Source organism: Lepidochelys kempii, chromosome 1 (genome assembly GCF_965140285.1).
Source record: "Lepidochelys kempii isolate rLepKem1 chromosome 1, rLepKem1.hap1, whole genome shotgun sequence".
Taxonomy (NCBI): domain Eukaryota; kingdom Metazoa; phylum Chordata; order Testudines; family Cheloniidae; genus Lepidochelys; species Lepidochelys kempii.
In genome coordinates, this window is record NC_136380.1 from 344,771,283 (window position 1) to 344,783,300 (window position 12,018).

The 12,018-nt window shown below is 50.7% G+C and overlaps 1 protein-coding gene across 1 annotated transcript in view; it reads right to left on the bottom strand.

Moving 5' to 3' along the window:
- PLXNA4 (plexin A4) overlaps positions 1–12,018 on the bottom strand; it is a 577,474-nt gene that overhangs the window by 73,275 nt on the left and 492,181 nt on the right. Inside the window, exons 17-20 of the mRNA XM_073328857.2 lie at positions 8,273–8,512; positions 7,014–7,160; positions 1,592–1,826; positions 869–1,011 (exon numbers count right to left, since the gene is read on the bottom strand). Coding sequence (XP_073184958.2) covers positions 869–1,011; positions 1,592–1,826; positions 7,014–7,160; positions 8,273–8,512 — 765 coding nt within the window. The remainder of the gene's footprint in view (positions 1–868; positions 1,012–1,591; positions 1,827–7,013; positions 7,161–8,272; positions 8,513–12,018) is intronic.

A 12,018-nucleotide genomic window follows, 5' to 3' on the forward strand; every position in this document is an offset into this window, starting at 1 on the left:
AGTACTGCCATACATCCCAGGTGTGCCACGCCCATGGACAGCGCAGACATCCCGGGTATGCCGTGCCCCTGGGCAGTGCAGACATCCCGGGTGTGACGTGCCCACAGGCAGTGCAGACATCGTGGGTGTGCCGTGCCCATGGGCAGTGCAGACGTCCTGGGTGTGCCGTGCCCATGGACAGTGTAGACATCCCAAGGGCCACTGTGCACATGGGCATCACAGAAGTCCTGGAAGACACCATAGACTCGGGTAGTGCAGAGGTCCCTGAGAAGCTGCCGTGCCCATGAACAGTGCAAATGTCCTGGAGGGGCGCCATGCCTGGAGGGCTGCACAGACATCATAAAGGGCCAGTGTGTCCATGGGCAGTGCACTTGCCAGGGAATGCTGCAATGCCATGGAAGGGTATGTGGATCTGCCTCGGGTCCCATCCCTAGTGTTTGTTCATTGAAAAAGTCCAGAGCACACTCCAGCAGGAAGAGGACCCAATCCCATGAGAAAGTTAATGCAGTGGAGACAGACAGACAGACACACACACTCCCTGGCACTCTTCAATATGGACACACCACTCATCCCACCACTGGTGGAACGCTCCCATTTTTCCAGGTCTCCCCACTGTGAGCCTGGCATACGGGCTCATCCAGGAAACCCACCATTATTTCAGCTGTTGCAGAGCAGCATCCCAGTGAGCTGATGTGGTGTCTTTATGCTGCATCAATACAGATTAGGTTGTGTCACAAGGCAGTGACCTCGCTCATGTCACTCACAGAGTCACGGTACTGTGAGGGTGTCTCTTCCATTCCAGACAGAATGGGGAGGCAGGGGCCAAGCAGGCAGCCAGAGGGAGGAGATGGTCATTGTTCTTGCTTACCTCCAGATCCCTCAGGACAGGGTGGTCTTCAATGCCAGGGAAAAGCACCCTCATGGTATAGGTGCGGTAATCAAGGAAGGGGATGCCAGCGCCATCCAAGTCGCTCGTCAGCTCGTGAATGTCTGTCTGAAGCTCTGCAAAAGCTGAGACAAAGAAACCCATCCCCATTGCAGCGATGGTCCAGACCCACCCTGACCCTACCTGGAAGGAGGTCAGGCTAACACCTGTACGGGTGTCACCAGTGATGGGGGAGGAGGAAGATGTGCTGTACTTGCCCACCCACCAGCCTCTGCCTCTGATCTAATGCCAGACAAAGGTTCCATCTAGACAAAGCCCCACCCTGATTTAGGAAACTCAGTTTAAACAGGGTTCCAGCAAAGCCTGTTTTTATCACCGTTTGTCCAGCCCAGGTGGAAGGGGCCAAACTGTGTCAGAACCAGAGGTGGGCCTGACTGTGTCTGAATGCTCCTGAGCTCCAAGGGTGACTGGCTCCTGTACTGGATCCAGATTCAGTGGCTGAACCTTATCTTTTGAATGGACCCAACTGGACCTTGGATCTAAACTGGCCAGAACTTTGGAGAAGGGGGATCCAAAGCCAGATCCAAATTTGGTGGATCAGGGTCCTCTAGCTAGAGCTGTTTTTCACTGCAAACTTTCAGGGAATTAATATCTTCCTTTCAGCATGCCCTCTGCCAGCCCTGGGGCCCCACCTCTCCATCGTACCTTCCTTGCACTCCAGAGCCACTCTGGACTCCAGGTTGTCCATTTGCATCTGCAGCCGCTTTAGGGTCAGGTCGCTCTCGCGGGACTTGCGCTTGTATGCAATCAGCACGGCCACGATGAAGATGATGAGCAGGCCGCCAGCCACGGCAATGCTGACGATGGCCGGCAGGCTGAGCGGGCTGTCAGGAGAGATGTAGACCATCCCTGGGGAGAACTCCAATCCTCCCACTCGAGCCTGCAGGGGAATAAGCAAACAGGCATCTAGCAAACACCAGCAAACAGGATCTCCCAGAGCCTGGTTACTCCTCAGAGGAACTCCAACCAACTCAACCTGCAGCAATAGCACCTGACCCAACGACCTTCTCTGCTCTCCCAAGCTAAGCAGGGTCTGAAGCACTCAGTGCTTGGATGGGAGACCACGAATCGCAGAGAAGTGGTGCCTTTGACATAGGAAGTGGCACTCTTCTTTCTGACTAGATCCTGAGCCCAGCGTGGTGCTAGATGCTCTAAAGGTATGCAGTAAAGATGCAGTAAAGGTCAGGTTCAGGTGGCACGTAATCTATACACACCCACTTGTGCTTCTTGTGAGAGCAAAATTATTAGCTGCAGTGTCCTGGCTGAACTGCAGCTTGGGTATGTTCTGACATCTGCTGCCTGACCCTGTTGTGTGGTGCTGGTCCCGCTCTCAGCTGCATTCTGATGAGACAGCCCCATTACTGGGCAGGGTGCTAGAAGATGCCAGCTGACATGTCAAACCCCAGCGACAGGTTGCTGAGCTGGCAGGTAAAACAGTCTTCTACTGATCTGTAAAACTGAACAAACTGGATCCAGAGGCCACAGGGGACGAATAAACACGGGGCCCGTGGAGCCCAACGCGTCGTCTTTAGAGTGCACGTCCTCATCAGAGCCCCTGCTCTGTTACTCCAGCCTTACACCAGGGTAACTCGGAGCAGGGCTTGACCCCAAGGCTTTGCTTTGAACTCTTAGTGCCCTTGGCGATTGCTTGGAGCCAGAGATGTCCCTTGGGTACGGCAAATCGGGGCAACTGCTCCGGGCACTTTGGGGAGTCCCGCGGGCCAGACCAATTGGCCGGATTTGTCACTTTCGCCCCAGGCCTCGCACGCCCTAGGGACGGCCCTGCTTGGAGCTCTAGGTGGCCTCGTAGGGGTCACTTCCTGGTTAAGAGACACCATGTAGCTGGCACCCCAACAGATGGTGTTGCTGACCCCAAGAGGTTTGCACCTCCCGGATCACCTCGGAGATGGGGCTGCTGGGAGCCCGTGTGCCGGCAGAGCCTGCCCACAGCTCCAGACTGCAACCCTAGAGGGTTAGTTGTTACATGCTGTTCCCATTCATTTTTATAGAGTGGGACACTCTGGTGGGCTACACTTGGGCATGGGCAGTGCTACTGCCTTGGGCCACAGCCACACGAGCAGTGCCAGCAGATAGGTGGCCAGCCGCATTCTCCCTGCCTGTTCTCAGCGGGCAGCCTGCTCCCTGGCCTGCCGCCTTGCTCGTCTCTGCCCCACTTCACTCTCCAGGGTGTGGGCACACAAGCCACCTCCCTGTGCTGCTGTGGGAGGCAACTGGCACTGGGAAGCTTAGCTGAGGGAGGGGGCTGGGCCCAGCATTGGGCAGGGCAGGGGAGAGGGGGTTCACAGTCCCTGAGACCCTGCGGTGTCCCTGCTGAGCAGGATGGCAGGAGGCACACCCAGGCTCCTGGGCAGGCAGTGATCCTGGAGAGTCCAGATGTGGCTCCGAGATGTCTGGGGAGAGATCGCTCCTCTTGTACCTGCTCCTTCCTCCTCGCATGCAGGGACCTGTTTTTCAGGCACTACTTTGCGAGAGCCGACGGAAGGAATTCTTCCCAGCGGAGCGAGACTCTCATCCTGCACGCACATACTGCCAGTCATGCTGCGGGAACGCCACATGCCTCCCACACTGTGGAGTTACCCCCGTCCCAGCGGGGTAAGAGCAGATGACCCAGAAAACAAGAGCTGGGGGAAAGAGATTTTTTTTCACAAAGGGCAGTGGGGTAGCATGTGCCAGGGATTCTTTCATGGCCACATGGAGCAAACGTGACCTTGGATTTTATGGTCTTGTCTGCAGGACTCACCCACGGTAAACAGCAGGGAACTAAATGGGCCAGATCTTCAGCTGGTGTAAATCGACACCGCCCCTCTGTGCCGTTACCCTGACTTGCACAAGCTGAAGATCTGGCCCAGTGTGTCTACCATGGGAAGGTGAAGGGCTGAGTGAGCGCTGTTGGGATTGGGATTGGGACCTGCGGCTGTAGGGCCTCTGCATGTAGAACCTGCTTATCAAGAACCTGCTAAAAATGAAACACCCGCTCTAAAGACAGCAAAGGGAAGCCTGGATTTCCTCCAGAGGGTTCCTGTGGGCGTGTGAGCCATGCATAGTGAAAGGCAGCTCTAGAGACAAGGGCACTGTATGAGAAGGAGAGCAGGGTGTATGTCCTAGGGAGTGTACAGGAGCTGTCAAGAAGCAGGGATGGGATTAAGAAACGGGAAATCTAAACTAAATATGAGAAAATGCTCCCTACCAGAGAGACGTATCAGCTCATTGGCTTGTCTCCCAAAATGAGGTTGCTGGGACTATTTAACATGGACCGGAGAATGGACGTGGTAGAGCAATCTTGCCCTGTCTGGGGGACGTACTAGATGTGACCAGATGGGTTGATAGTAGCTTCTAGGATTCTGAGTTAACATCCTTACTCTCAGCTCTGGCTTCACCGCAAGCAACCTGGTTTCCTTGTCAGTTTCTTCTTCTCTGGCCCTCTTTGACCTCTTGTTTGATTTCACTGCACTCAGGCTAACAATCCAAGCCTTTGGCAAACATTCTGCTCAGATCCTCCCTGTAATTTTGAGGACTGAGGGAGACAGAAAGCAGTGGGAAACTGGAATCCTACACTTTATGTATGGTCCAAGCACAGAGCAGACACCTCCATATCCATTCTATACACACATGGCCCTGCCAAGGACCTTGATCTGGACATGCTTTCTGGGAGTGAGACTCTCTGTGGTATCAGGTCTCTCCTCCAGCCTCAGGCAAAACTGGAATTCAGCACCAGCAGGAGTAGATTTGTGCCAGATCCTCTACCCACGATCTAGCTTACGAAAGGATGATCACTGTGCTAATTCTATTGTCGCAACCAGGACTCTATACATCCCAGGACATGCTCCCTCCCTCCCAGACCTAGCCCTGGAGACCTGACCTCCACACAGTGGTGACTAAGGATTTGGGAGATGTTTTGATGCAAACCTTAGTCTCAACCTCCACCTCCCCACCACCCTCCTCTCACATACATGCATCTCTCTCCTCTGCAGCTTCTCCCCTCCTCTCACCTCAGTGACACTTCACCCCTTTTCATAGCTCATCTCAAAACCATGCACTCGATCCATGTCTTTTAGTTTTCTCTCTCCTCTTGTTATTTAACTCTGTCACTGTTTTGCTGATCCTTGCCCTGAGAGCTGACCGAGGGAGGGATCACGCTGACATCCACACGAAACACTATCACCGTTGTTTCCTACTTCACTATCCCCCTTTGCAATTGTTCACACATTCTCACAAGCCCTTGTGGACCTAGGTAAGTGTTACCACCCCCAACTTCCCCGCAAGGGAGATGTTCAGTGATTTGCTCAAGATCACACAGCCTATCACTGGCAGAAGGACCCAGGAGATCTGACTGTTAATTCCCATCTCCCTCCTCATCCTCACAGTGGAATTCCAGTGAAACAGTGAGGCACTAACTTGAGGAACAACAATGTCAGACTGGAGAAGACATTCCCCAGAACGGCTGTTCCCTCCGTTAATTCCGGCTTCCATGCCATTGCTAAACCAGTGGCTTTTACTGCAGGTAACCGTCTGTCTTTGATCCGCAGCTCAGCCATTATCAGAGCAATGGCTCTGTGTTTGCAGATTTATGGCATTAACTCACCCTTAGTGCACTGTCATGTTACTGATGTTCACGAACATGTTTAAACGCAACCATCTTCCCACATTTCTAGGGTGGCCTTTCCTGTACACTGGGAGCCTCGTTCTGTGACTCTCTCTATCTAACGAAGGCTACAGTGATCAGAGAATCCCTGTGTCATGGAAAGGTCCAATTTTGCTCTCAGTCTCACTGAACGCCTTGGGTTAATTTGTCATCCTCCTGCCTCTTGGCTTATCTCCCAGGCCTTGGCTTTGCCAGCCCCTGACTGAGCTTTTTAACTGCATCCATGAAAATGCTGGCGGACTCATTACGTCCTATTCAAAAGCCCTGGAATGAAAGCAGAGAATGACATCACTAGTGTGTCCATAATATGCTCTACAGCTGTGAATTAATTGAGCCCCACGTTATGGCTGGCAAGAATGATCATCTCCATTTTACAGCAGGAGAAACTCTGGCATAGGGAGGTGAAGTGACCAAGGTCACACAGTGAGTTTGTGGCAGAGTCAAAAACGGAACCCAGGCATCCTAACCACCAGTTCTCTGCTCTAACTCAGAAATACTCTCTCCTTACGTACCCAAGTATTATATCACCAGCAACCTCAACAGATTTCTCACCATTGAAATAATAGCAAAAAAAATCTACCCTACAAGGGAAAATAAATTGATCAGGGTCAATCAGAAACATTGCTCATCCACATTTGCAGACAGCAGCCTTGTCTGTTTGCATGCCCAGGGTGTAATGTCATTTGCAGATTCATTTCTTTCAACCAATAGGACTGTAAAATGCAAATGATTTTGCTGACTCATTCTGTATCGACAGTATTCAGAGTATGGAGAAGAGGAGGATAAAGGAGTGGTATGGAGGGAGGAGGATGAGCTACCTCTCAGGCCACAATTTCACCACGATCTTCATTTTTCATAGGAATACTACTAAAAATAACACTACATTATGCAGACGGCAGCGTAATCTTTAGGCACCAAAGCCCGAAGGTCCATTCACCTTATGGTCAATGCCCTGCACTTTCATTCTTTTCCTAGGTGGCAGATTTTAACCCTTTCCATGCTATTGCTGCAGCCAGTGCTAAGCCAAACAGAGCACTCTCCCCCTGGCAGGAGCGTTTAGAGGCATGGAGGTGTCATGCCGCCTACATGTAGCCACACTGCACAAGTACTTTGGCACCACACAGCTGGTCCCAGGCAAAGCAGAGAAGTGGGCTTCTACTGAAGGGATTCCCTATAACAGGGGATGCCAGCTGTCGGAGCACTATGCTTTTAAGAGATCCTTAATGAGCTACAAGGGTCTCCAAGTTTGTTTATGTTAACACTCCCACCCAGGACTGAGGCATTGCCTTCTGGAGGGGGTCACCAAGTTCCTAGTGACTACCATGATGGGATCAAATTCCAAAGGATCCTGGAATTCTCAGTGGTTCCCATTCTCTCGGGGTTTCCCATTAATGCCTTACTTACCATCACTTTGTGCCGTCCAATGAGGTTCGGGGACTCGCACAGCAGCTGCACGTCCGACACGGTCACCACACATGGCTTCTCTCCTATCAGCACGGTGTAATTCAGCTTGGCGTTCCCTCCAGTCACCGGCGGGATTAGGTTCTTCCCCTGGACCGAGAGGAGCAAACCCACAAAATCTCAGCAGGGTGTAACATGCCATTGGGCTGTCCCTGTGATGTGAGTGCCATCACTAGACATGCTCTCCTTGGCTCATCATTTACGGCCTTCCCCAATGAGAGTAAATCCTGACCCACCCCTGGAAGATCGGGATAGATTGGTACAGGGCTCCCCTGCACCTTGTCTCTCTGGAATTACAGGCCTACATTTGCAAAAATAGGTGTCTACTCTGTGCCTGCACAAGCAGCTAACTGGACCCACAAAACACACGTACACCTGCAAAATGGTTGCCTGTTTTGAATGTGCAAGTGTGTCTTTTGTGTGCACAAGTATCTGTTTGCACACACATCATATACAGGAGCCCGTATTGGAAAATGTAGGCCATAAAGTGCTCTTGCTTGCTGTCTGGCTCACAGATTGTCTCAACCCACAAAGGGGCTATTCTCGGATTTGCACAAATGGCGAGTGAGCAAGCTTTATCATTCCAAACGTGTTGCGTCTGGCTGCCATAATAACCATACTGTCAAGTACTGCAGCACCAACAGAGACATGGGGCCGGCTTCTCAGCTGGCGTAAACCAGTGTAGCTCCAGGAAAGTCAACAGAGCTATGCTGCATTACACCAGCTGAGGGTCTACTCCATGGACATCCATTAGGGTGAACTGTCAAGAAGTGAAAAGGTTAGTTGTTCGAAGCTCTGTCCCCTGCGGGTAGGGTGTTATGGAACATCACAAACGTTCTCTCTCCGTGTTTCCCTTTTCAGTGCAGTTTCTGCCGCTGAAAAATCCAATCCGCACACCAGGCTCCGGCAGCACAAGACAACATCTGCTGCGGTTTGGGGTAAAGTTAAGAATGCTGTGCTGCTATTGGTGGGATGTTGGCAGGAGCAGTGCTGCGATTGGTGGGATGCTGGTGGAGTCTCCGCTGTGATTGGAGGGATGTTGGCAGGAGCTCTGGTAGGACTGGTGATGCTGGGACTGGTGAGATGCTGGTGGGGGCTCTGTTGGGACTGGTGGGATGTTAGCAGGAGCTGTGATTGGCCAGATGTGTTCCTGGAGGGCATCATCATTCTCTGATGCTGCTCCCTTACCCCCATCTCCTCACCTTTAGGATGATGGGAGTTCCTGGCTTCAGTTCCAGGATCCCCGAGGGGTTGAAAGCCTCAAAGACTGGGTTTGGGTAGTAGGTGAAGTTGGTTTTGTTGAGGATCAGCAGGGACTGAACATTATCCAGGATGAAACCAAACTCTTCTGGGCGCTCGGTTAGCTCGGACTGGTGATTTGGGTCCACGGCCAGTGCTGGAGCCTGGCAGGTCATCTCCGTGGCGTTCTGTACTTCGCAGATCTAGAGGGCGTGAGCCAACGGAGAGCTTTATCAGAGCAGCCCCGCTCGCAACAGACACTTTACAAGAGACTGAATCCCCTCCAATAAAACAATATCCCACCCACAGCTGGGGAGAGGAAGGTAGCTACTGGGCTGATGTGAGGGACCAGCTGGGGCACCACAGTCACTCCACGACTACATTCAGCACCTTGACAGCACGCTCAGCTGGGGCCACGGCTGGAAGGAGCATGGGAAGCCCATCGCTCCTGCATGTGAGCCCTCAGTTGCTCCAGCTCCAGGCTGAGGCACGCAATGGGGGCCAGTGTAAGAGTACCTTGCCCCTCTCCCATGGGGGTCTTTGAACTCAAAGGATGCCAGTGTCAACACTTTTCTCCCGGAATGGAAAGTTCTGCCTTTTATTGCAGACAGGTCCAACCCGAGCTCCAGATCCCCTTCTTCCTGGTAACTATCCAAAAGCTGCACCTGCAGAAGGATCTCTGTTTTGTCAGCAGCCACAATCCCTATAATGGGCTTGTCATAAAAATAAAGGGAAGGGTAACCACCTGTCTGTATACAGTGCTATAAAATCCCTCCTGGCCAGAGGCAAAACCCTTTCACCTGTAAAGGGTTAAGAAGCTAAGATAACCTCACTGGCACCTGACCAAAATGACCAATGAGGAGACAAGATACTTTCAAATCAGGGAGGGGGGGGACAAAGGGTCTGTCTGTCTGTGTGATGCTTTTGCCCGAAACAGGTCAGGAATGCAGTCTCAGAAACTCTGTTAAATTAGTCAGTTATCTAGCTAGAAATGCGTTAGATTTCCTTTTGTTAATGGCTGGTAAAATATACTGTGCTGAATGGAATGTGTATTCCTGTTTTTGTGTCTTTTTGTAACTTAAGGTTTTGCCTAGAGGGATTCTCTATGTTTTGAATCTGATTATCCTGTAAGGTATTTACCATCCTGATTTTACAGAGGTGATTCTTTTACCTTTTCTTTAATTAAAATTCTTCTTTTAAGAACCGGATTGCTTTTTCATTGTTCTTAAGATCCAAGGGTTTGGGTCTGTGTTCACCTGTACAAAGGGGGTGCAGGGCTTGGGGGGATATTTTGGGGAAAGACGTCTCTAAGTGGTCTCTTTCCTTGTTCTTTGTTTAACATGCTTGGTGGTGGCAGCATAGGGTTCAAGGACAAGGCAAAGTTTGTACCTTGGGGAAGTTTTTAACCCAAGCTGGTAAGAAAAAGCTTAGGGGGGTCTTTCATGCAGGTCCCCACATCTGTGCCCTAGAGTTCAAAGTGGAGAAGGAACCTTGACGTGGTGGCAGAGCAGTGGGATCATTTTGAGATTATTTTGAGATCATTTGAACCAGAAGCACAGCAGGATTTTAAAAGGTTTTGTAAAAGAGGACTGCAGCTGTAAATTCTGTGTCTCTGCCTGGGGGACAGAGCAGCAGGCATAACAAAGGGATTCTTCTTTTTTGAGCTGGAGTTTTCTCTACCTAAATGCAGGGTATTTAACCTCCTGCACGGAAATTCACAAGTTTTTCACAGACCTGAAGAAGTGTTGTTTTTTTTTAGCTAAGAGCAGCCAGAGGGTTTTCTGTCTATTTGCCTGGAGACAGAGCTGTTAGGTTTTTTTTTAAGAATTTTCTGTAGGCTGAGAATAGCTATCAGAGAACATAGGTATCACATTACAGCACAGCACTGTATACAGACAGGTGGTTACCCTTCCCTTTATTTTTATGACAGGGCTGGTCGACTGAACCTGCCTTTTTCCCCCCGAAAAGTTTGGGGTATCCAAACTTTGGCTCTAGAGGGTGGCCTGGCGTTTAAGGCACTGCACTGGGACCAGGAGATCTGGGCATTCAGAATAGACACTCTTATTCCAGAACAAGAGTGTCCACACCTGGTGTTAATCAGGAAGAGTTATTCTGGAATAACTCTCCATGTAGAAAGAACAGGAGTACTTGTGGCACCTTAGAGACTAACAAATTTATTTGAGCATAAGCTTTTGTGAGCTACAGCTCACTTCATCGGATGCAAAAATGTAGCTCATGAAAGCTTATGCTCAAATAAATTTGTTAGTCTCTAAAGTGCCACAAGTACTCCTGTTCTTTTTGCGAATACAGACTAACACGGCTGCTACTCTGAAATCTCCATGTAGACAAGCCCTAAGTCTCTCTGCGCTTCAGATCCCCACCTGTAAAATGGGTGTTTTATTACTTTGTCTGTCCTGCCTATTTGGACTGTTAGCTCTCCAGGGCAGGGACTGTCTTTCACCAAGCATATGTGCGGCACCCAGCAAAGAGGACCGGATCTCAGCTGAGGCCTCTCAAAGTTACTTTAGTACAAATAATCATGAACCCAAGCCTGGCTTTATGATTTTTTTTTCAAACGTCCCTTTTGCTGTTTGCTATGATCCGCCCCTGCTCAAAGAGCATTCACTGTTACATCTACTTTAATACAGGGACTGGAGATGATTTTGCCCAGATCAATTCAGATGAGAAAAGTGATTTGGACCCAATTCCATGCAGATGATGCAGCCGTCCAGATGAGCTGCACTGGGACAACTCTGCTGTGTCACTGAAAGGCCCAAGATCAGCCTGTGCACAGGAGGTCAGGCTATGATCAGGTACCAAGAGCTCTCATCCGCCGAGCCAACCAGCAGTTTGCAAGTTTAAATCCCTCTCCAGGGTCATCAGCTCACGACAGCTGTGCAGTCTACACGGGGCCTGATTCTGATCTAAGCTTGGTGTAACTCCAGTGGCAATCTGTTGGTTTTACACCGGAGTAAGTGGAATTAGAACATGGCCTGTTGGCTGATGAGGGCACTTATAGATTGAGCTAGTCACTAGGCGGCCCAGTATCACGTTGCTCCCTGCTCCCTGGCAGGGGGCTGAAGAGTGCTTGCTGAAGGAGATGAAGCATTGCAGGCAGCTAGCTCTGAATGCTGGAGAATCTATCTGCCAAATGACACTTGGTAAATGCAACAGGATAGAAAAATACCGAGCTTGACCCAGGATTGCCCCCAGAGGTTATTGTAAGTGGTGGGAGGTCATGGGAGATGGAATCAGGCTCCAGACCTACTCCATGTCTCGGGTACAGCCGAGAATGTACCTTACACACCCTCTGTAGGGGCCAAATGCTGGGGGGCCATTGGCCCCTGGAATACTCATTGAGCCAATGGAGCTGCAGGGGCTCAGCCTCCCTCTGGGTTCGGCCCTACCCAGAGATTTGCCTCTGCTCAGGAGTCCCCACGGCAGGGCAAGGAGATTGACAGGGGCAGGGTTTAATCAGGGCTTGTTGCTGTGAGGAGGCAGAGATCGAAGGAGCCAGGGGGCAGGGAGGGAGAAATGAGCTTCCTTCTCTTAAAACCACGTCTTATCCAAAGAAAACCACACATCCGGATATTGGAACATCAAGCAAATAAAAAACCCAAACAAACCCATAACAAATAAAACCTGGAGACATCTCTGGGTGATTCTGGAGCAAAATTAAAAGGGCGCAAACTACCAAGGGTTCATTGTA